Below are 25,325 nucleotides of genomic sequence, written 5' to 3'. Positions count from 1 at the left end.
CCTCTCCGCCGGGAGGGGCGTGGCTTGAGGCCGGGCAGGGGAGGGAGGGGGCGTGGGTAAGCCTCCCAGGCCACGCCCCCTCCGCCGCTCCCCATTGGCGGCGCCGCCGTTGTCGCTGGTGACGGCGGGACGCGGCGGGGCCGCGGCGCGAGCGCCGGCCTCAGTCAGCGGCGGGGCGGCCGCGGGGGGGGGAACCGGGGAAGGGGGGTGGGGGGTCGGGTCGGTCACCGGGGCCATGGGAGGCCGAACCGGGGCCGAGACCGCCGCCGAGCGGTAGGGCCGCCGGGAACATGGCGGAGAGGTGAGAACCGGCACCGCGGGGTGGGGTTGGGGCGGGAGGGGAGCGGGGGGTTGATCCCTCTGAGGGGGCCTGAGGCCTGTGGGGAGTGGGGGGGGGCGGTTGGGGGCTGCTCCCGCTGTCCGAAGAGGCCCAGACACCCTCAGCCAAACCCCCCCCCCGCCCCGGGGGGTGCTGAGGGAGGTCTGGGCCCCTTTTTATCCCTCCCTCGGGGGGCGTATTCCCTGTCCGCCCCCCCCATATAGATCTGTATAGGGGTTATGGGGGTACCCCGTTTCTTTGGGTTCCCTGAGGGGTGTTTTTCGACACCCCCCCCCCCACCTTGGGAGCTATCTGTGCTTCTTGTTGGGGAGGGGGGTATTTTCTCCTTCTTCTGGGTGTATATGGGGAGAACTGACCTTATTGGGGGGAGCGGTGTCAGCGCCACCTTGATTTTTTTTGGGGGGGGGGGGATGGGGGGGGTGCATCCCCACCTGCTCTGTACGTGGTGTAGGTTTGGATCCTAACCCCACCCTGCTCTCTGTGGGTGCGTGGAGTGGGGGGTGAATCCCAACCCCACTCTGTGTCGTGTCCCCCCCCTTTGCTTTTGGTGCATGGGAAGGGGGGGGGGGGCTGCATGCACCCACCTGGTTGCATGTGGGTGCAGTGGGGAGATGGGGGGGGGGGCTGGATCCCAACCCCACCCTGATTCCAGGGGGGCATTGCCTAACGGCGGGGGGGGGGGCTGGATCCTCCCCCTCTGCTCCCTGTGGGGGGGTTATGGAGGAGCTGGATCCCCCCACCTGCTCCGCGTTCGGGGGGTTGTGGAGGAGCTGGATACCCCCCCCCTGCTCCCAGTTGGGGTTATAGAGGGGTTGGATCCCCCCCTGCTCCCCGTGAATGCTCTGCGGGGGGGCGTTATGGATTGGGATGGATATCCCCCACCCACCCCCCACCCCCCTCCCGTGGGATGCAGCCAGGGGAGGTATTTTTTACGGAGGTGTAAGGTGTGGCAGGGCGAAGGGGGGGGGGTGGCGGGGGGTGGGACACACACAGGGTGGCATGCGAGTGGGTGTGGATGCAGGGGGGTGCCGGGGAAAGGGGTGCGGGTAGGGTTTGGGCTGGGGGGGGGCTTCTGCAGCGGGGTGGGGAGGGGATACACCGGTCTTGGAGGGGGAAGAAATCGCCGAGTTTTGGTGTTTGTACTGGAATGGGGTTTATTTATTTCACATGTGCGGTGGATGGCGAGCCGCTGGTTGGTTTGTTGGTTGTGGGCTTTTTTTTTTTTTCTTCCCTCTCTGCGCTGCTCTGCTGCTTCCCCAGACCTGCATTCTCCGGCTGCAAAAACTGCAGGATGGGAATTTTTTTTTTTTCCCCTCCTTCCTTGGCGATAGCAGTTTAATCAACCCTTGAGTGACCTCTACAGATAAACCAGCAGCTGCTGGGCTCCGCTACCTCACCCGGCCCATGCAGCAGGGTGGGCTTAAGCAGAGGCGGGAGGGGCAAAAAGAAAAAAAAAATGTTTTTAAAATAAAATTAATGAAATTGGGGAGCTTGGTGTGAGCTCTGGGGTGCCTCCAAGCAGCAGGTGGCTTGGAGAGGGGTGTGCCTCCGGCTGGGTGTATCTGGACCGGTTGTAAGCGAGGTGTGACGCTGTGCTTCGTGCCAGCGGGCCGGCGTTGGTGGCCGTGCCGTTGCCATCCGTGGATGGTTGGTTGATCTCCTCCATGAAGCGTCTGCCCAGGCGGTAGCTGCGGCTGAATGTTAATATACCACATGATCGTTAAAAACAGCGTGATTGCACCTTGCTGCAAATCTGTCGCCTTCATTTGCAGCGACGTTGAGAGCTGATTTCTTTGGTGCTAGGGGGAACCAACACCCTCGCGATTCCATCATCTGGCTGCTGCAAACTGTCTCGCTGCTGACTTGGGGGGGGGGGCGGGGGGGGGCAAGACTGACAGCGCTTGGTATTTGGTGCTTGTGGATGTGAATTGGCCTGTCGATGCGAGATCTTGGCTTAGGCTTGCAAGATGTGACCTTACGTTGGTTAATAAATGCCTCTTGTAGTTCTGCTACCGAGTGTTGCGCCGTACATATATTTTTTAAAATTTTTTTTTTGGAAGGGAGAAGCTATATATTTCTGCCCTATCGCTTAGGATGGGTGCGAGAGGGAGGGCTCAAGACATCGAGCAGCGTTACCCTTCCTCTGGTCAAAAGGAGGCACAGAAATCCCCTGTGGGGTTTTGTAGATCCTTGCCCATCAGCACCCAGTAACTTCTTTTCCGCGTGTCTTGGCCGGTGCGTACGCTCAGCTGATCAGGAGCTATCTTCCCAGACTAAAATTTGGATGAATTTAACTCCGCGCCTCATTCCACCGGTACCTGGGATGGCTTTCAAGTCTAAATAACTCTTTAATGTTAATCCCAAATGCCTTGAGTTATGCTAATACCCTTGGGAGAGATCCTTTCAGCGCTCTTTTGGGAAGAAAGGCATATGTTGAGGCCCTCGATCTCTAGGGAAGTCTTTGCTCTGATGCTAAAGTTGCCGCTGACGGGGTATTTCCCACCGAAATCTCTGGTTGCTGTACTCTTCCCACTGCAGATCAAGACAAACCAAGGCCTAGCTTGTCTGCAGGCCAGATGTCTTTGTGCAGCTCTCTTCCAAAGGAGCTGGAGATGGGTTCAAAGGAGCTTTACAAAGGAGGCTGCTAGCGAGACATTGGGATTTGTCAGTGGCTTTTAAAAGACGGGAGGCAGCGAACTTGCTGTCCTCCTGGTAAAATTAATATTGCTGATGTAAAGGTGCCTGAGAAGTGCTCGCAGCTGAATTTCTGTGATTTAGTGTTAACTTCATTGGAGGAGCCTGTAACTGTAATTCCTGGCTATACTCTACATGGCTTAAATTAGGTCATTAACTATCCTAATAAGAGAAGCAGAAATGCCATAGTCTCCTGTAACCTGCAGCTCGGATGGGGAGAGGGAGAGCGAGGAGATGCAGCCAGTTGGCCAAGAGCCCAGAGCTTCATAGCTTGCAGCTGAATAAAAGGTGGGTGAATAGATGCAGGAGGATAAATGTGGTTAAATCAGGTGCTGGCTGTGTCTCTCCTGGGGGGGTCGCGCCGTTGCGGGCCGTGGGACTTGCTGTTGGGGTGCTGGGAGCAAGGAGAGGTCAGAGAATTATAGAATCATTTCGGTTAGAGAAAGACCCTTAAGATCATTGAATCCAACTGTAAAAGGTTGGAAGGAGAGAGAGAGGCTGCTGAAATCTGGACTGTGGAAGGTTCTCCAAATCCTGACCGATGCTGCGTTTCACAAAGGATTTTCCTGATGCCCGTGATGGTGAACGTGTGGTTGGTGGGTGCAGTTTTTATCTTGATTTGGGGAATTTTTTAATTTGCTGCTGCTGTCCTGTTGAGACAGGAGCCACGTTCTACCCTGGTTGCAACCACAAAGTGATTTTTATGGTTAGTCCTAGACAGCTGCAGCAGCTGCTAAGTTTAACAGCGATGCTGGGTGTACGCTGGACCAGCTTTATGAAGATTAACGAAGATATATTTATGTATGCTAACAAACCTGACAACATAAGAACAGTGAGGTGATACAGGTTGTGTGGATGGCAAAACCAGCTTTTTATTCTGATTTAAAAGTAAATCCCTTCTGCCTCGTTCTTCCTAGCCTATATTGAGCATTTTGGACCTGTGATTGTGGGTTATAACTATGTGAGTGGTGAGAGAGCATCGTCTTGAAGCGGGAATATAGGGCCTAAACGTGATGGTTGAGAGAGCTTCTCCAACCCATCAACTAGTTGTAGGGTTTCCAGACATTTTAGATAATGTAGTTCAATCCCAGATCATAACTTTAAAAAAAAAATTATGGAATGCCTGGCTTCTGCAAAATAGGAAAATAACATCTGCGCCTGCGTGATGGGTTTGACATCAGACCTCCTGGGTGTGTGTTGTCAAACAGCCCCCTGGAAGGGCAGAGCCGCTCGGGAGCGCGGTGCAGCCGATGGTAGAGCTGGTGCGTGTTTGTTTTTCTTGCCTGTTTACAGAGCTGCTCCTCCACCTCTTTAATATTAAAACACTGGTAGAATCTGGGACAATCCCAGCAGCCTGTCTGTACATAAGTCTATCTTTAGAGCTGTGGCTTTCGGCGGTTGAAAGCTGCCTTGTTGCCTGTGGTGGTGATATCTACAAGTCATCTCTCAATTAGGACTCCGAGTCTCCAAAATTCAGCATCGTAGAATCGTAGACTGGTCTGCTGGAAGGGACCTTAAAAATCATCTAGTTCCAGCCCCCCTGCCATGGGCAGGGACACCTTCCACTAGACCAGGTTGCTCAAGGCCCCGTCCAACCTGGCCTAGAACCCTTCTAGGGAGGGGTAAGGGTTGTCCAGGCTCTGTGTTGGGTGTTTCCTGTTAGACTGAACTTTGCTGTGAAACCTTTCTTCCTAGAGAAATGATGGAGTGTTGTTTGCTGAAATATTTCTGCTTAGACTGGACAAAGCACTAGAAAATCTTGTCACAGGGATTAACATGACCCTTCCTTAGTAGGAAGGTGGAGGAAACATGTTACATCATGTAGATCCTCTCTAAGGATAAGCCTGATATTCTTGGGTAGAGCTCAAGGGAAGGAGTTGTCTCAACTTTGTGCCTGTTTAAGGCTTTGTGAGGAGCTATCCCAAAGGATGAGGGGAATCCATAGTTCTGTACCTGGATTTGAAGGTCACCTACTTTGGTCTTGACCAAGTCCTTCCATCAGCTCCTGCCACCACGTGGGGGTTGTCATCTGGGAAATGTTTGTGGGGTTGAAGTCTTGAGCTGTAGAAACCTGCAGCATGGTGGTGTAGACAGCTTCCCCCCACCCCCAACAAAGTAACTCCTTTAGAGAGTGAACTAGGAGCAGCTTCCTAAATCCCCATTCCAGCAATGTCTTGTTGTGGCTTCTCCTTTTTTCAGGTCAACTGACCTGACCATTATTTCTCCGGGGTCAATCTGCTCTGACTCCTCAATCTGCATTTAGGCTGGTGAAGCCAAAGATCCGGGACAAGTTTTTCTGGGTAAGTTCCCAGGTACACTATAATCTAGATAGCAGACATCATGTCTCATGAGTAGGTATCTTGGTTTAAGACCGGTTTGGGCAAGGCTCAAGTCCTCAAACCATTCTGACAATCATGTTAAGACCAAAGACTTGTGGTGTGTTGTTCCTCTTCTGAAGGATAAAGGTTTTAGCAGCTCACCTCTTGGTAACTTGTGGAAATACACGATTTAAGCAAACAAACAAACAAAAACCCTACCCAACAACCTTTAAACGAAAACCCACAAACCAAAACGAAACCACTACATACAACCGAGGAGTCTGTAGGGACTGGGCTCATTCCAGGAGTAAAATTTATGTATTATTCGGTAGGGTTGCAAGTTCCCCGACGGTGCGGCAGAGCCGTGGAGGGGACTGGCTCTGGGGGGGTGGATCGTAAATCAGCAGGTGTAGGATTTTTAGTCTTTGACTGTAGCGACTGTCACCGTACAACAGCATTTTTGTGATATGCTTATTTGGATATGTTTGCCCCAGACAATAAATATTAGAACTTCATTTTGGCTGATTAAGATGGCTACAAATGTTATGATGACCCTCCAGTACCTTTAAAAAAATAATTTCTTGTTCCTGTCTTCAACAGCCACGCTCTCCCTCCTGCTTTTTTGCTTCAGTGATTATTTCCTTACATGCTCTAGATAACGCATTGAACCTAGACCTTTCCTCTTCCTCCTCTGTCTCTTCTCAAAAATAAACATTTCTGCTGTAATACTTTTCTTTTTTCGCTTTGCAACTAATCCAGGCTGGCTATTTTTAATTCTGATTGCCAAGAAGCAGGTGAGGGATAAATGTACTCCAGGTGCTGAAGGGAAAAAGTGGAGCACTCTCTAGAGAGCATCTGCACCGTGCCCTTGGAATTAATCGTTACTCCTTAAATTGCTCCCAGGAACCCCCAAAGCTGGTTTTCTCGGTTTACCAGCTCCTGGCTAGCAGTGAAAGAACCACATTGTGCTGTTACAATGGGAGGTGCCTCGTTTCTCAAATTCTTCATCCCTCGCTGTTTCTCTGGCCTTAATAGATCTGGTGATTGTATTTATTTTCTTCCTCTCGCTGCTGGGACTGCTCCTGCCCTTTAAACATTCTCACAAACAGCTCTGCAAAGAGGCAGTCCTGGCGGTTGCCTAATTTTTAGGGTGCCAAATACACCGCTCTGACTTTTGGTACCATCCCAGCTGATTGGCAGGAGACTAGATAACCTCATCTCTGCACTCTCAAATGAAAAAAAAAAAATTGTTTTCCAATTGTTAAAGTATTTTTAAACAATAAATGGGAAGGAGATGGAAATGGGCAGAGAGTGCTTATTAACTGTGACGTGTAGAAACCCAGTGGTGTAATTTAGAGAGCAGAAACCACTATTCCTGCAGTGAAAGATGTGGAAATTTTTGATTGTTGATTAACATCTCATAAAACTTGCAGCAAATGAGGCCTGAAATAGACTGTCAGAGGGAGAAGGCTTTGCTTATTGTATTTTACAGACAGCGTGATCCTAGAAGGTTTTGTTCCTGGATTGAACATTGATTGGAAGTTATGTTTCTGGTATGGAGCAGAGCTTTTTGATTTCTGGTTAATGTTTAAGTTTTCTCATTAGTGCTGAATTTAAAAGATGGTTTGACTGGGGAAAAAAGCCCTTACTGGGAGGAAAGGAGGGGCGTAAGGGGCGTGGGGTTGGTGCTATAGGGGGGCTGGTTGGTGTCACGGCCACCGGTGGCTTAGCCAGCCCTGGATCAGTTGATACCTGACCTAAAGGTGCCTTGCAGGCTGTTCTTCTCTTACAACAGTGCTGTGTATAGGGACTGGGATTATAAATTTGAGCAAGAACCTCAGCAAACATTGGAGAAGAATGCAGCGTTGCATGCCAAAATTTAGGATTTCTGGCCTCGCTGTAGGAGGGGCATATTCTGCATCTGTGTATATAAAATAGACCGGTTTGGGTTTGAAGGGATCTTAAAAAACATCTAGTTCCAACCCCCCTGCCACGGGCAGGGCCACCTTCCACTAGCCCAGGTTGCCCAAAGCCCCGTCCAACCTGGCCTTGAACCCTTCCAGGGAGGGGGCAGCCACAGCTTCTCTGGGCAACCTGTGCCAGGGCCTCACCACCCTCACAGGGAAGAATTTCTGCCTTAGATCTGATCTAAATCTACCCTCTTTCAGTTTAAACCCATTCCCCCTCCTTCTAACCCTATACCCCCTGATCAAGAGTCCCTCTCCCCTTTCCTGTAGCCCTTTTCAGTCCTGGGAGGCCACTTTAAGGTCTCCTTGGGGCCTTCTCCTCTCCAGGCTGAACAACCCCAACGCTGTTCCCATTCTACAGATGGGAAGAGACCTCGATATGTCAAAAGTCGTGCAGTAAAATAATACCAGAGCCTGGGATCTCACTCTCTGGGCCATGACTGGTTTTGACCACGTGGTCCGCTTCCTCTTTACCACCGAGAAGTACAGAAAAAACTCTGAACTGAAGCTAGGTGCCTTCCCTATGGCGTAGCCCCTATAGAAAACACACGTGCCTGGTCCATTTGTGCTCCTGTCAGATGCATGCGGTTTCTGGGCTGCCTCTTCCCAAGGTGGTGACATTTCTCTGTCTGCCTCGTTGCGTTTTTATTGATCTTCCCTCTCTGCTCTCCCTCTGCTTGAATGTAAATGACTTCCACGGGCGACGTGTTTGGAAACCCAAGCTTTTTACCATCCAGAAACGTTACTTACTCTGCGAATTGAAGCTACAGTATTATGATTTTTATTGATCTTTCGGTAGCGCTTCTTGCAAGCCCGAGAGCACTTCGCGCACAGTTGGGAGGGATCATCGCGTTGGATGGAAAAGTGCAATCGCTTGTTGACTGCGATGTGGCAAGTTTCCTCTCTAGAAGAGAAGGATGAACAATAGGGTGTGTTTAAATAACGGTGGAATTTAGGTTACTAGAGCCAACCCATGGTCTATCCGGGATGTTTAGAGAAATAGTCCCTCTTTGAAGTCTAAATCCTTTAAAAGACTAGAAATGGAACAGCAACACGCTGTCCCTGGCCGCGTGCGGAGATGCAGAGTTACACGTGGACTTAAAAGGGGAAATGTTGCTTCTTGAAGAGCCAGTTTTGCTTCCTTTTGGTATGCTGGGGTTGGTTTTCTGTTGGTTTTTTTTTCATGTCCATCTGTTAAATTACTCACATTGAGGAACGCATCTCAAGCTGGCCCAGCAGCGCGCTGAGCACATACGCAAGGCTTTGGAGGATATACGGATGTATCATCGTTTTTTTATTAGTAATTAAGCTGTCTCTTAAGTACTTTCTGAATCCTGTGGCTGACCTGAAGTTGGCTTTCTGGATGCTGTTGTTTCTGCTTCATAAGCTTCTTTGCTCCCTTTAATCTAACGTGTGCATCTGTGAATCCACGTCCCCTCAAAGACAGGGATGGGAGAAACCCTGTAGAGCCTCCTCCATGTGCCTGGTGCACTGCGGTGGCTGAGGCTTTAAAAAAAAAAAAAATATAACAAAAACACAAATGCCTCTTACTCTGGCAACGCTTAATGTGGTCAGGAACATTTGGGAAGAACTAGGGGAAAAAAGAAAAACAAACCAAAACAAACCGCCAGGCAGAGGAATCACTGTTTGGAGCAGAGGACTTGAGGGATTTGTGTGCACACATCTCTGACCAGATCAGCAGGCTCTTGGTGGGGCATGTGGTTTTCTTCCACTTCCCAGAAAAGTAGTGGGATTTGGGTGAAATGAGCATGGAGGAGGTTGTTTGCTGAGGCTGCTGGACTCTGATTCCCTGCTTTGCAGCTGCTTGACTAAGCGTGACCTCTGCTACTTGCTGCTTGGGGGTTTTTTGGTGGGTTGGTGTTTTTTTTTTTTTTTTGCAGTTGAGATCATGTTTCAGCCCTCGCTGGAGTTAAATCCAGGGGCTGTGTGGAGAAGGGAGCAGGTTGGCTCCTCACGGACCCTGGCAGCCTGCGCTGCTGTGGGTATCACAAAAAGGGAGCGTGGGGAGACCAACACGAGGTTTCTCAGGTCACAGGAGCTACCTCGGGCGTCTGGTGGTTGTCTCTTGGGGACATCCGCAGCGCTGGCAGCTGAACGGAGCCATCCACGTTAAGATTCCTCTTAATGCAATTTTCCTTTCTGAGGTAGGAAGGAGGCTAAGTGATTTCAAACCCATCCCCTTTGCAACATCCCCGGTGGGTTTCTTGCCTTTCTCCTTCCTGGCAGTACATCTCAACGTATCGCCACGCTCAATGCTTATTTGAAATGCTTCTTCTACCTCTCCAGTTTCGAAGAAACCTTCCCTTCAACTTTTTGACCTCTCCCTAAGGCCTGCTCTGAGAAATAAGAGCAGACATATCTCAGCATGCCAGTCTACATCCAGGATTAATATTAAAGCACTGGGATTGTTAGAGCTAAGGTTTGGTGTTTTGGGTGTTTTTTTTTTTTTCTCTGCCTGGCTTTGGGGAGAGCAGGAAGGTGCTGCTTTGCTTCCTTGCACTAGGCAGGACTCACCATTTAGGAGGTTCTGCATCCAGAGTTATGCTCTGGGACTTGCTATTTAGAATCATCAAGTGGTTTGGGTTGGGAGAAACTTCTGAAGATCATCTAGAGCAACCCCCCCCTGCTATGGGCAGGGACATCTTCACCTAGATCAGGTTGCTCAGAGCCCCATCCAACCCAACCTTGAATGTTTCCAGGGATGGGGCATCTACCACCTCTCTGGGCAACCTGGTCCAGTGTTTTACCACCTTCAGCATAAAAAATTTCTTCCTTGGATCTAGTCTCAATCATAGAATGGTTTGGGTTGGGAGGAACCTTAAAGCCCATCCAGTCCCACCCCTGCCATGGGCAGGGCCACCTTCCACTAGCCCAGGTTGCCCAAAGCCCCGTCCAACCTGGCCTTGAACCCTTCCAGGGAGGGGGCAGCCACAGCTTCTCTGGGCAACATGTGCCAGGGCCTCCCCACCCTTATTGTAAAAAATTTCTCCCTTAGATCTAGTCTGAATCACAGAATGGTTTGAGGTGGGAGGGACCTTAAAGATCATCTAGTCCCAACCCCCCTGCCACAGGCAGGGACACTTTCCACTAGATGGGGTTGCTCAAAGCCCCGTCCAACCTGGCCTTGAACCCTTCCAGGGAGGTGGCAGCCACAATATCTTCCAGTGTCTCACCACCCTCTTTGAGTTTAAAACCATGACTCCTTGTCCTGTTGCTACAGACCCTATTAAAAAGTTGTCCCCATCTTTCTTATAAGCCCTTCTTAAATATTGAAAGACAATGATTTAAAAGGATCTTAGTTAGGCATTGGATTAGGCTGAGCAGCAGCCACCAAAGGACTGTTCCTGGAGAAGGCTGCGGCAGACATTTGCTCTCCTTGTGCTCCAGGTTGACCCGATGACACTCCAGCTCTGGTGCAGAAGTCTCACAGCCCTGACGGTGCGGTGATGGGCCTCTGTGGGGCTGGGCCATGCGTGGATGGGGAAACTCCGCTTGCTGGGTCATGAGGGTGGAGGTCTCATATTCCTGACTCGCATCCTCCCGCGCGGATGACGCGAGGACCAGAGTAGATTGCATCACGATGAGTGTGTCCCTGATTGAGTGTGGCTTGATGAAATTGAGCAGTGAGGTAGAAAAAGCATACAGGAAACTTTTTTTTTTTTTTTTAAATTTCAGATTAAAAGGACTTTCATTACACCCCCTGCCCCACCCAGAGAGCGTTGGGTTCCCTACTTCCACCTTCTGCGCCATTTTCAAGAGATGCTGTTGAATCTGTCAGAGCTCCCAACAGCACGGCTGTAAGGAAAAATTGCAAATGAATACATCAACGCCGCTTTCATTTAGAAACCCTTTCTTTTTCCCTTCTAGTTCTGCATATCTAACATCTCCTGAATGTCACCTTGAGGAATCTATATTGTAGTGTGGCTGTTCCCTATATGTGGAAGTAGGTGGAGCATGTCCTCAAAAGATATCCCCCCCTGAAAAAAACCCAATGGTTTAGAGAACACCTCAGCACATTTTCTGTCTTAGACTTTTTTTTTTTAAAATAGGAAGTTCTCTAGGTTTTTATTCAAGGTAAGTAACGTGCCTAGAACTTGAAACCATGATAAGTGCCTCTGCAGTAATTTTTTTTCTGTCAGATTTGAGCTTGCCTAAGCAATGCACTTTTCTTCTTCAGCTCAAAGGGAGAAGGTGCATGGATGGGGTTTTTCACTGCAAACAGAGGTGGGAATAAGTTCTGTAAGAAGAGGTGACTTGCTCTGAACGTGTTGATCAGGGTTTTAAAGGCTTGAGAAGGTACAATGCCTGCCTTACTCTAAATATGTTCCGCCATGGGATGGTCTTCCAAGTTGAGGCAAGACAAAAGGGACTTTTCTGTGAGTTGTCTTAACAGTGTCAAAAAGGAGGTTCGTGTGTTGGAGGATGAAGGTCAACCTTGTTCCCAGGCATGACTTTACTACTTAAAGCAGAGCACAGAACAAGGTTGAGGAGGGCTTGTGTGGAGAAGGCTGTAGGAGGAACATAGAATAATGCAGTTGGGGGCAACCAGGGCTTGTTTTGTCATCTCTGCAATCCCCCCCTTTGTCTTCTGCAAAGATGCCACTCCAAACAGGAGACTAATACAAACCCGTGGTAGAAACCAAGCTTGGTATGCAGGAGGAACAGGTTTGGCAGCAGAACCCTCTGTTGTCTGCCGCTCCTCTACGTAGGAAGCGTCTAATCCAGACCTGTAAACCACGGATTATATTCGTCTCGCCGTGGCTGCCTCGTTTCACGTGGCCAGTACTGATAGGTGGACTTGGGACCATTCCTGTCTGTTAAATGGGAATGTGTTAAAAGTTGCTCCAAGAATGGATCAAAAATGGTTGGAGCTCAAGCTCCAGAACACAAAGGGAAGTTTGGCTGGAGTTTGAGCAGTGACTATCCCTTTTGGATGCCGTGCTCTCGTCAACATCCTTGCGTGATCTGACCTGGGTATGGATGAGCTTTCCATCAGCTCTTGCCCACGCAGCGCCGCGGGCGTTAGTTGACTGTTCCTCCGGCGTGTTCCTTTCGTGAATCAACGTGTCTTATAAGCAAATGGAGGGGTCTGTAGCCATTTGGATCTTGAGGTGCCTATCCTTTTAGCAATAGGGAAAATATGAAAATCTGTATATGTACTTTTGGATACTCCTGGCATATGTCTCTCCATCTGCACTTAGAGCACGCGGATAATGTGGCTAAAAACACACTTGCAGATAACGCTGTATAAATTTTCCCCCTATGCGGTGCAAATATCTTTCATTAAGGCTTTTAAATAGGGAGAAAGCAACATTTTGAGGGTATGATTTTGCAGGATTACCTACATCTAAAGCAAGTCTACTCAGGCACTGCCGATAAGTCTTGTGTCTCGCAGTATAACCACTGTGCTTCAAAGCACCCAACCAGTGGCTGAGGAGGGGGCAAAGCCTTCGGAATGGGAGCGCGCTCGCTTTGCGTGAGCGTGGACAACGGCAAATGTCGTGCATAGCTGTCCGTACAGTCCAAACTGGAACAAAAATACTTCATTTTGGCAGTCTGGGGTTAGATACTGCAAACTAGGGGTTGGAACTAGGTGATCTTTAAGGTCCCTTCCAACCCAAACCGTCCTATGATTTTAAGCTAGTTCCAAAGCGAAGTAGGCTGAGCTTAAGAGTAGCCCCTCTCTGTTTCAGACCCCACTGCAAAGACTTGAGTTCTGTTTCCCTTCTTTGTTCCCTTTCACAGAAATAAGATGCACAATACTTTAATGGGGAAAATTGAGTCTGGAGCGGTGTATTTAATATATTAGTGCCACAAACAGATGTTCTGGAGTTGGTTTCGTTCTGGGGAGCTTGTGAGCTTGGAAAAGGGGCCTACAGAGGCTACTGGGGAAGGCTGAAATCTGCACATCAAAGTAATTAAAGGTTATTAATGACTCATGTATCTCCCTCCACCCACATAACTGTGATCCGGGCGCTTGCTTTCTCTTTTCATAATGCATTTCAGACTATCCTGGATGGCAGAAATCATTTAACCCTCCGGATTATCTCAGCATTTTCAGATCCCATCCCAAGGTGGGCCTTCAGCTTTAGTGTCTGCGTGGCAGGAAAGTGGCTGCCACATAACTATTTGCATTTTGTTTCCAATCATTTGACTCAAATTTTGACTACCGGGGTCTTGCCTAGCCACAGAATCTTTTTTTTTTTTAACAAAATGCTGCCTTAGCTCTAGAATATTTTTTTTTTTTCCTTGATTCTTCAGTATATTGACAACTTAAAGTCAGTACTCAAAGTCCTGACCTACCAATCTAAATACAGGCACAGGATTTGTCCTGAAGTGAGGAGACTCTTGTGTGTGTTCATCTAGAGGACATGGCACTGAAATTAAGAATATCTGGTGTAAGTTCTAGTTCAGTCTCACTGAGCTGATGGTTTTACAAATAGAGATCAAATGATTTTGAGCCAGAGATTTGAAAGGTTAGAAGTTTTCTGGTAATCTGTTGATTGAAATTACTAAAAGAGGTATTGATACCGTGTTAGGATACAAAAACTGAAGTTAATGTCTCCCGGGTACGTTAGCGTGCTCCTCCGGTGTGTTTGTAGGGTTATGGCATACAGCTTGCTCTGGTCGAAGTGGCTAAACCCTACAAAACCAACTGCCTTAGTTGGGATTTGTTGCAGAATTGCATCACGGAGACCTTAAAACCCTGAGGTTTGGAACCCTGAAGTCCAGCCACCTGCCCTAGATGGAGCGTGGTCCCTGTCCCCTGGAATGGGGAATGAAGTGGGGGTGGTTTTGGGTCGTGGCAGCCACTCTGCTTTTTAACGGCGGATTCCCACACCTCTCCGTGGGACGGTAGGTACAAGGGACAGGGAATATCGTACGGTGTCAGCAATGAGCCACGTTGGAGGTTGACTTCAGCTGGGAATCTGGACTGACATGAAACCACTTTATCTGTCTGAGGGAAGCGTCCAAGATACAATGCCCCAGGCTTGGGTTCAGGCATGAATTCAGGAGGGAAAGGAGCTGAAATAGGATTGTTTGTACCAAGCTGGAGGAATGATTTCATAGCCCAGTATCCCATTTCCTGACAGCAGACCCTGCCTTCACCTTCTGTGGTCCTGGGAGACCGGTACGTAGCAAACGCAGCTCCAGGTCCATGACTTTATGTAGCTGCAAAGGGTTTTGTGAGTGATGGTAGAGCTTTCGAGGGGACTGGACTCTGACAGGATGGTGTAAAGTAAAGCCTAACATTTTTGCTGATCCTAGTGTCCTCTTAACAAAGCTCTAGTACATATCTTGACTGTGTTAGGAGCATATGAACTTAAATATCTTTGAGGTGAATGTCTCCTAATGGTTTAAATATCTGGATCTTAAATATTGCTAAGTATTCTTTATTTTCCCATTCCCTAAGTGATACTTTAATCCTACAGTTTGCCGAAATATAATTGCCATGCTCTTCTGTGAGTAGACTCTTGGAAGATCTTTATCCTGGAGCTATGCAACAGCGGGTTATCTCCTGGTTTTTAAAGGCAGCCTTTGTGGGAGACAAAGACACAGCTCCCTCCAGGAGGTAGAAGGATGCCTTCCCCTCCTCGTTAGTGGACACAAACTAGCAGCTGTAATGAACTTATGGACGAGGTAACTTGGTCCATAGCATTCAAAAGTATATCCAGAGAGTGTTTCATACTGTTACGTATCCCAGCTGTGTTTATAAAATGAAGCCTCTTGCCAGGAAGGTGAGGAATTGGCTGCTGGAAGACAAGATCCAATTATCTGCAGTGATCAATGGCAATCAATTAAAAATGGCACTCCCTGGATGGTGAAACTCAAAGAATATCTGTCCATAGTTCCCTTTAAGGCAAGACGTGGCTGTTTGAGCTAGTTTTCTGGTGTTACCTTTTAACTTAACTGGTTTTAGCTTGGTAAGAACTTCAGGCTACATGAAATTTAAACCTGTTTTGACTCGAGCAGCATCCTTGATGAGTGACCTACCCCCTTCAGGGTCCTGTAATCCTATTTTCTTTCTCATACATCCCTAAGAGGTGTTTAAACTGGGAATAGAAAAGCACAAATGTCCGAGAGGGCTACAGAAACCTGCAAAGGTCCATTCAAAGATCAGGGGGCAGCAAGTAGAAGATAAGAAAGGAATGAACAATAAATTACTTAAGCTCTACACAGGTAATTAGGAGGGACAAGGTGGTGTGTTGGGAAGACAGGATTGATTAGGGAATTAGAAATGTGGGGGGAAACCACCATAACTGTAGCGTTAATACAGAGGGACATAAACTAACAAGAAGAAAAATGGATGTGAAGGAGGGAGAGGATGCTCCAGGCTACGCATCAGAGTTGCGTGCGTGGAGGTTTTTTTGATAGTGATGAGGAATGAAGTGGAGTGCAGGCTCAGGAAACAGGGTGAGGTTCGAAGTGGTTGCGCTGAGGACGTGGCCAGCGCTTCAGTCCCTAAGTGGCTGCTGGGTTCCAAAATGATACTTGTATTTAATGCGTTGCCTTTACCTCTTTAATGCAACTCTGAGAGAAATCATGTGGGTACGATGGTGAAAATAGGGACCATGAAAAATATTCCAGCAAAACTTAATGCAGGGAGAATATAGGGAGATTTAATGTTTCTTCTGGGGTATTTTTTAGCCATTTTTGTCTGGGAAAGTCATGCCATTAGGAATGCCTTCAAGGTATTTGGTTAGGCAGTGCAGAAATACATGAGCTTAAGGATCACTGCCCTGGAGATCTGCCTGATGTGGTAGGACCTAGAGTGGATGGGGACAAATTTTGTAAGCAAGAGCTTTGTAAGGGTCTTTTGAGTAGTGGCAAATACTTGCTGTAGTAACATAAATGTGTAATTCCCCTTTTTGCATCAGTAAGATGCACAGCAGAACCCGCTGGAGCAAGAAGAGCGTACACCTCAGTACAAGCCCTGTCAAAACTAGGAGGGTGAACAGGGGTGGTGTAGGGGGAAGAATTATTGAAAAATAATTTTGTCTGCCCCAGAGGTCTGCAGACAGGCTCCAGCTGAAGCCTGGCGTGGGTCACGGGATGATTGGAGTTAACTGTGACTTGGAATAATTTGACTTGCACAAAGTGCCGTTTAAACTGTTTAGCAAATGCTCTTTGCATCCGCTCATGCGGTCAGTTTTATGAAAGATAACGTCCTCTTAGCTTGGAAATAATGCAAAGGATGATGGCTTTATAAGCAAAAATTAAGGCAGTGGGAGACTTGAGGTGAATATTAGGTTTCCATACGTCGTGTCTGAAGAATTGCTGTCTGAGCAGGGAGTAGTACAGGTTAACAAATCGATATCGCTGCTAGCTCGCTTTCGTGCAGTTGCAATTTTCTACTCAAGGGAGTGGAAGTAACATGGCCAACTCTACTCTACTTCTCAGGGTGAAATGCCCAGGGTTACTCCTGCGTGCTCGTCTCCGCTTTGCTGCGTGGTGGATATTTTGCTGGAAGTAGTTGTGCTCTCGGCGCTTCCCTTGCTCTTTCATCTGAGCTGTTGTTAACGATACAGTTGGCATTAGTGTTTGAGGATCTCGTAGCTCTTGCTCTTTCTGCTTCGTAGAACCAAAAACTCAAAGGGAAAACTTGACGTTGGGAGGACATACTGTCATTCATCCTGATAAACTGAGAGAATTGAACTGTGCATTAACAGGCAAGATGCCAAAGAGAGAGGCTGATCATCCTGAAGTACAGAAAGATGGTCTGAGGATGCCCCGGGACAGAGGCAGATGTTCCTGATCCTTCTTGATGAATGGAAGTTTGTATTGTAGACAAGTGCACTGCCTAGAAATGTGGTCAAAGCTGGAAGTGAGATTTATTTTATTTTATTTTTTTTTTTAGAAAGTAGCAAAGTGATGGTATCCAACCACCACAAAAAATCTTGTGCTAGTATTCAGTGATAAAAATTGGACGCTGGCTGCGGTCGGGGGGTATTATTTTAAAGATGGTATCCAGCAACATCTGTGCATTGAACGCTTGGAAGTGATGCACAGCACTGTCCAATTTACTGCTTTTTTTTTTTTTTTCAGCATTGACTAAAGGGTTTGCAAGGATGAACAAGGAGGGGAAAAATAAAGGGCTGAAGGGAATTATTTGAAGGTTGAGTATCTGTTGCTTTAGAAAAGCCTACAGTGATTGCACCGTTGCAAAGGCAAAATGAATAAAACTTAACTAGACAGACGAAGTAGACCTCATTACGAGTTGGGCTCTGCGCTTGCTACCTTGGTTGTAGATCCTCATCGATATCTGTGGGGGAGGAAGAATAAAACAAAGCTCTTCTGATGTTGCTTGTGGCTGAAATTCTGTGCTGCTTTCTTCCCTTGAAAGCCTGTTCTCCTGAAGACTAAATGCTGCCTTTCATAGCAGAGCTTTTGAGATACTCGGAGTATTTTTGGCTAGGAAAGATAATGAAGTCTTAATGCAGCAATCCATTTGATACAGAAGATCAAAAGGCACACAGAACTTGAGTTAAAATCCAAGTGTGGCTGGACGCAGAAATAGCAATGACAAAGCGTGTGGGATCTCATCTCCTCACCATCATCTTCTAAGCGCTCGGTTTGTTCTAGGGGCTGGGAAGTGAGATGACAGGACAGCTCGAAGCACATCCCTTAAATGAGAAGAGGGATAGGAAGGGTTCTGAAGAGACTATGTTAAAAAAAAATCCAGTGTATTGGTACTTTGAAATCTCTTCTCATACTTTTCATAGCCTAAAGCTTAGAAACAGAGTAGATTTCCAGGGAGAGGAAGGATGTACTTGGGGGTGTCCAGCTTGCTGAGGTGACTGCTAACACGAGATGTGGGATGGAGGAAGAGGAGACACTTGCACCATGACATACAGCTTGAATGTTGTTGGTGGAATCTGAGCTGCACCCCCGATTTGTGCTTTCATGGTACCTGGGGAGGGGAGCCCAAGTTTGCCTTCCCAAACCATGCTACTTGGTGGTGTCAAGAAGCTCTTCCCTAAGCTCAGATTGACTCTTAAATTGGAGGAAGGAGCTCCAGTTTAGCTCTACTATTGTTATAGCTTCTAACCCTTTAATCCGCTGTGTTGCAGTATATTTCTAAGGGATGCCTTTTCTTCACACGCCTGCAGATAAATGGAGTACAGAGGTTGTTAAATGGAAACACTTCCAACTTGGTCTACCAATTTTGTGTGATGCACTTACTGCAACCGCTGGTTTAGGTTCACTTATTGTTCACAAATTTTCCTTTATCTGCTAAAAAGAAGAAAAAGCCTTAAACTGCTCCATGGGGTGAAAACGTTCAGAGGAGATTTTTTACATCCAACTCAGGAACTCTTATGTCAGCTGGAGAAGGAGAAAGAAGAGTAATTGAAAATATTCAATACTTCATGAGCCACAGTCCAAGAAAATTTCTAATGCAGCTGTAATATGATTTGGTTTTTAGAGCTCTCTGTATTGATTTGTCATTTAAAAACTGTCGTGCTCTGTGTCCGTTGTACAAGGAGGGAGGAAAAAGAAAATGCTTTATAAATAAATTTCTGAGGACATACAGAGTGCACTTGGAGTAATGTCTGGACCATAGTGGAGCTGCTTATTGGCTCTCACATTGTGCTTTGGCTGTTAATGGTGTGTAAATTTTATTTCTATTTAAAGCCATTGTGGGACTTATTTTTTTCCTGTTTCACGTGCAAAGAGAAAAATGGAAGAGTGGGCAGGATGTCTTTGGGGCCCCTGCTTTAGGATGCATCTCAGTCGATGTCTGCCTGTCTCCCCACCTCAAATTCCAGCGTTGCCCCATTATCAGGGAACAAGCATGTTTTATACTAAACATATGTCTCACACTTGCCTCTGGTTACAGCACTCGGTACTAGTGCCATTTATCAGCCTAAGTAGAGATAAATTATAAATGTGCTAGGAAAAAAAAAAAAAAACCCTTGATGTTTAAGAAATCTTCTTGCTCTTCTCTGCTTGTCATCTTGCCTCATTTTTAGCTACAATTTAGACTGTGTGACCATGGCTTTTAAGAGCACAGGTCATTGACTTTCAGATTGGCAGGCAAGCTTCCTTCCAGCTCTGATATTGCTCTGAGCAATTAGTATCCAGAAAGGCTGAATTGAGCAGAGTGGGCACATTGGGTGAAGCAAGCGCTGGTACCAAGCGTGGTGAAGATGTTGCTTAGAGCTGCGTACAAAGCACCCTTGATGCGTGTTCAGCATATCTGATGGTTCCTATTACTCCTTTGAAATTTGTTGCCCAGCCAGCTGAAATAGTCTTTTCTCCACACTGGAGATCTCGTGTTCAGTTGAGGTAGGACTGCTAGGGTATCTGTCTTTGGGTAGGGCTCTCCTGCGTGCTCCGAGTGCCACACAATCTCAGCTTGAACTTGTGAGCGAGGACTCGCTTTGTTCTTGATGAGTTTCCACTCTTCTCAACACAAGCATTTGGGTTTATGGTACCTCGCTTATGATGGTGTTGAGGGTTGGGACTAGCTCTCCTTTCCCTCAAAACACTGGACTGTGTTGAAAGAGTCCACGGGGTAGAGGCCACAGACAAAATATTCAGTGAAGACCAATAGAGCAGTTTGTGATGGTGTCTAGCAAAGTTGTGGGGCTTGGGAGGTCCAGCTTCTGAAGGCCAATGCAGCTGACACCCCTTGGTGACTTATTACTGCTTGGCAATGAAGCTTTCGTTGCCTTCCCTTCTGGGATTGCAGATAAAAGGCCATTTTCCCCCTTTTCAGAGCATGTGTGTGGTGTTAAGCAGCACTGAGGGGCATAAAAGTTTGTTCAGGGCAGACTGCAGAGAGGCAAAATGTCCTCTTACACCTGTATCAGTGGGTACCTGCAGCCTGCTCACTGCAGCTGCGCTCTTCTCGCTTCAGTGTGTCTTTTGGGGGGTGTTTCTCCCCAAAATCAGGCCAAGGAGTACATCTCCTTGTAGGCAGACATCAGCTGGTGACAGAGCTGGCTTTGGAAGGATGCCTCTTGGAGGGTGACCTGGAACAAGTGCACCCCTTGGACGGTGCTGTATCCTGCCTGGCATCTATCCTGAGGGCTGTCAACATCCATGCTACGCTGATGAGCCCAAAAGCAAAGTCTCATCACCCAACACAGAGCCAGTCCCCGAAACCAACAGAAAGACTCTTCATTGATTAACATCGATCTGTCTTGGGCGGCAGTGCCGCCGTATCAAGAGCAGATCTCCCGTCAGATGTGCTAATGCTTTTGGCTCCTCACCAACTTTTAGGGCCCTTGGCATGTAACTTTACCATCAAGTTCTCATATTTCTGCAGATTCTCTGGGACTCTTTATCAGGGCGTGTAATGATAAGACGGAGGGTAGCAGTTTTAACTAAAAGAGAGTAGATTTAGATGAGATGTAAGGAAGAAATTCTTCCCTGTGAGGGGGGCGAGGCCCTGGCACAGGTTGCCCAGAGAAGCTGTGGCTGCCCCCTCCCTGGAAGGGTTCAAGGCCAGGTTGGACGGGGCTTTGGGCAACCTGGGCTAGTGGAAGGTGGCCCTGCCCCTGGCAGGGGGGTTGAAACTAGATGATCTTTAAGGTCCCTCCCAACCCAAACCATTCGATGATTCTAGGATTGTCTCCTGCTGCGGCCATTTTTGAAGTTGTACTTAGTGACTGATCGGGCTGTTGATGCTGCTGACGCTCCGGCTGCTGGTGGAGAGCAGAGAACAAGATTTACTCTAAACCGAATACTCAGTTTAACTTGTAGACCCATTTGTGGTGACTTGGTCTGCTAGGTGTTGAGAAACAAGTTGATAAAAGGAGCTGAGGATCTGAGCTGGAGGCCCAGGTGTGAAAACACAGCAGAGCGGTCGGGACTTTTGACTGTGTTATGACTTCAGAGGGGTTTTTTGCTGGATTTTTTTTCTAGAAGAGCCTTTTAGATCACCAGAGTTATCCACTTTGCCTTGCATTGTTGGCTGGCAGCCTCTATTTTTTTCATTTTATTGTTTTTCTAAGCAGTACGTTCGTTGATTGCCTCTGCGTTAGATAAACTTCCTCAAACATCTTGGAACTGAAACTGCGGCCTTTGAGCAGCCAGTGTCAAGCTGACTACAAACCTTCTCCATAACCCTTAACATAAGCTTGTTTTACTCACTTGAACGTCCAGAGCAGTTCAGGCTTTGGAAATCCTGATGGTTTCTGGTGGGAAATATTTCTGCTGAACTTTTCAAGAGGTGTATACAAAGAGCGCTTGGGGATTGAGAGTTGCGAGCGTCGTCGGAAACCCGCGCTCTGCGAGACGGGCAAAGCAAGTTTTCAACACGACGACGTCTTGTTCATGCCTAAATAACAACCGTCGTCCCCCAAGCTCCGGAAAACGTTGTGGTAAGATCCCTTATCCTGAAAGGCAACAAACAGCCTTTCCTTCAAGTCGTTAAGTAGTGTCTGGGTGATGATTTGACTAATTTGCCTGCTGCGGTGCTCTGCTCGGGGGATCTAATCAGCGAGCAAATTGCAGGTCTGGCTGATTCTGCAGACCATGCCTTATCTGACTGTCTTGCTGTTCGGGTTCAAGGGGCCTGCTTGGCTTTGTCATTTCAAAGCAAGCTCCCAAACTTCTTTTAGGGTTGTATTACTGGATTAAAGGCTTTACTGTAAGGCTTGGGCACACAATAGCTGCTGGTTTAAGTAGCTTCTCTGTAAAAGCTGCGCTGCGGCAGCGTGCACGCAGGCTTTCTGTCAGCAAAGTGCTGCGACTTTGTTTAACCGCAGGAAGCTCGTTGGGCTCTTTGAATCGCCCCAGTGGTGTGGCAGGTTAAGAGCCTTTCCATGGAGAGTCCCTGTGACTCAGCTGCTGCATAGTAACATCCAGCTTGAATCACCACTGCACCGATAATCATGTTAAATAGCGCCGTTTTGTCCAAATTCTCTTGTCATTCTGAAAAATTCTATTACATAGCATCCTTTTAACCTGGTTACCTGGTTTTCTGTGGCCTTTCAAAGGGATTCCTTCATTTCCTCTGCCCTATTTTCCCTGGCCACCTCTGTTGCAAGGATGACACGGATAGAAGAGAAATATTTGTTCTCTCACAGGGACAGAAGTCTGATTTGCTCACGTAAGGCATCACTCATATAATCAAGCCTTTCTGGTTCTTTGTTCTAGGCATCTATTATTGGAAGAGGAGGATGTTGTGAATTGCTGAGGACTCTTACAAAGAACTAGGAAGGTTTGAATGAAAAGGCAGCAGGTTCAGAGGAAGGGTTTGGTAGCCTGTAGTCCTTTCTTTCTCACCACGTATAATACGTGGGAGTTGAGACTTGGATCATTTGTCAATCCTACGTAATAAAAATGGATCCTAATTGCTAGCAATCCTTGGCCATGTTATACCAAAATTGCTGTAACAGGTAACTATTTTCAATATTGTCATTCCAAAAATGACAGTATAGAAAATTAATCATTTTTGTAACAATAATTTCACTATTTCTTTAGTCTGGAGCTCCAGATCTTCAAAGAGGTGGGTGATGGGTGGACTGGCTGAAACTCTTCCAGTTCAGGAGCAGCTTCTCTCCTGTTTTGTTCTCCATAGTGGTGGGGCTTGGCCTTCTGCATCTTTGAGCATGTTTCGGGGTGTTAGAGTTTGAGAAAGCCTGGGAAAATGGGGCAGGAATGATTTTTGCCTTAAAATCAAGTTACTGGCTTTAGGGTAGGGAATAATTCCATTTTAAACAGAGTGGGGGTTAGGGAAGCGGGCTCTGTACTAGGAAGTTGGTTGGTGGCTTTGCTGTAGAGCAGCTCATCACTACCTGTGTTGCTAAAAATGTTTTGTTTAATGAATTCTCTTAACGAGCGCCCGAGACCACGCTGACTTCTCTGTCAACCTGTTCTTCCTTCAAAGACCCGAGTTAACCAGCGTTGTTGATACTAGCTTGAATTTGCTATCTGCTGGCCAACTTAATTTCTCCTCTGATGAGCCATCTTAAAATAGTGCAGTAGCCTATCTTAAAAAGCTGCTTTGAGGCCTGAAGACTTACAAATACCTATTTAAATATGCCTTATGCAAAACCAAGTTCCTGACTTGACTGGTACTGCAGGTATTTCAATGACTACCCTTGCTTTACAGCTGGGTTAGCCCACAGCAGTCTCTCTTGCAGTCTAGCTTCCAGTCTGTAACTCTAACCACAAATCCCAAAGTTTTGAGTCAGCTCCTCATCTCTGCTGGCTCCAGAGTATTTCTCCCCCCGCCAACACCTCCTCTTCGCTTGGCTTTCCCACTTGCCAGCACAGCAATCATTACCTGCTCTGGCACTGAATAAATAGCAATTAATCATACTGACAGCTATGTGATGACATCCAGGGCACCTACTAATAAATGGTATAAGACCAAATCTTATTTTACCATGTCTACCTTAGCCAGCCAGCTGTTCTTCCTCCTTTCCTTTACTGTTCACGTGCTGTAAACTTTGTCCTATCCATGTTTTTTCCTCCTGTTGCATTAGTGTAGTACTAATATGCTAAAGAATTGCTAAATGCTTGCACTAGTCTTACTAGTGTGTAGACATCTGCTTTTGGTGGTGGGGTGCCAGACTGGACAGGCTTCTGGCCAGACCAGTGCTATTCTTCTAGTGACTTGACATCTCGACGGGTTCAGATGAGGACTGGATGCCCGGGGATGAGGATGTGTTTGTAAGTGCATATCTCATGCCTTTCTGTAAGGTTACAACACTGGTGATCTCTTTTTCCTTTTTTTTTTTTTTTTTTTTAAACATTGCCTGGGAATGCGTAAAGCCCTGGCATAAAAAATGCCCCCATGTCCCAGGATGGTTGGGCTATGTTTTTTAGGTCGCAGGGTTTCCTGGACACATCTGAAAGTTTTTTTAAATACGTGTTACTCATCTGCACCTTCATAAAGCTGGAGATTTGCTGCTTCCCTGGCGTGGTTTAGCTGCCTGCTATGTGGACACTGCACTTGATCGGTAGATCCACACTTTCAAAAGTGCTCAGGGGCCAGGCTGCCTTGCTGGAACAGCAGATCTAGATGTGTCTTCAACTGAGAAAAGGGTTAAAACTCCACAGACCCCTCTGTCTATCCGCGTGGTCTCTACTAACCTGAGTTTTAACATTTTCTGGTTGAGCTGTAGGCTCTTTCATAGCTAGCTTGTGTGTGTACAACTGTGACTTTTAATGCTCATGTTTCTATAGGATAGATCTCTTCATGTCTTTTAGGATATAACCCTAAAAAGCTCTTAAGGGCTGGCAAGCTGGACTGAGGGTCTAGCAGGTCAGAACTCCACGGTGAGAACTCATGCAAATGTGCACACGTAGCAGTGCAGGAGTCCTCTACCCGTCTCACGCGGAGCGAGTTGAACTCAAAGCACACGGTGTGTCAGCTACTCTACCGTGACTCCCTCAGCCCCCGTTCTCAAGCCGTTAACCTACCTGCAGCTTCGTTATCGTATTTTGACACCATCAACTGCAGGAAAGCTCTCAAGGTTGTAAATTCTTCAAGTCTGTATCTATCTCCGGTGTAAAAAGTCCAGCAGGTTACTAGACCCAAGCCTGCCGGTTTGATATCCCCTTTTCCTGGATGGTGTTTGAGAGGTTCTTACTGTTGGTCACTTCCCACCTTGGCAGATCTATCATGACATGGTTTTGCTGCCTGTGGAACAGGACCGTCATCTTGAAGGTCAGTGTTGTGTGGACAATCCCTAACGAATGAACTGTCTTACCTGGCCGCTGTGCGGGATTGCACTCCTAAGGGTACATATTTCTCTAGGTTCTTGGCTCAGCCTTACTCCAGCAGCAGATATTACAAATACCACCAATGATGCCATTTTCTTAAATTCATTATTGTTGCTGGGTTCCCTCTCCCTGCAAACCTTGTTCTGCCTTATTATGTGTTGGGTTTTGGGGGGGTTTGTTCTCTCTTCATTTTACCCCTTCCAAGGCTTTAACGTACAACATTCCACTCAACCTCTGTTTCTGCTCCTGCCTGTCATACATGCAGCCGCTAAGCCAGGATTTGCTGGGCTGTCCCTGTAG

General features: G+C 47.3%; 1 protein-coding gene across 4 annotated transcripts in view; it reads left to right on the top strand.

Annotated features, from left to right (window-relative positions):
* The first annotated feature begins 229 nt into the window (after positions 1-229).
* Positions 230-25,325, top strand: part of ARHGAP39 (Rho GTPase activating protein 39) — a 163,874-nt gene continuing 138,778 nt past the window's right edge. For 3 of the 4 annotated variants that reach the window (XM_074827769.1, XM_074827501.1, XM_074827861.1), the window contains exon 1: positions 3,217-3,322. In XM_074827769.1, the coding sequence (XP_074683870.1) occupies positions 3,246-3,322 (77 nt within the window). In that variant the 5' untranslated portion in view covers positions 3,217-3,245. Of the gene's footprint in view, positions 302-3,216; positions 3,323-25,325 lie in introns of those variants that run through there. The other variant, XM_074827678.1, reaches the window with a different exon arrangement.

The sequence above is a fragment of the Strix aluco genome, chromosome 1 (assembly GCF_031877795.1).
Source record: "Strix aluco isolate bStrAlu1 chromosome 1, bStrAlu1.hap1, whole genome shotgun sequence".
In the NCBI taxonomy this organism is placed as follows: domain Eukaryota; kingdom Metazoa; phylum Chordata; class Aves; order Strigiformes; family Strigidae; genus Strix; species Strix aluco.
This window is presented reverse-complemented; position numbering and strand designations above follow the sequence as displayed.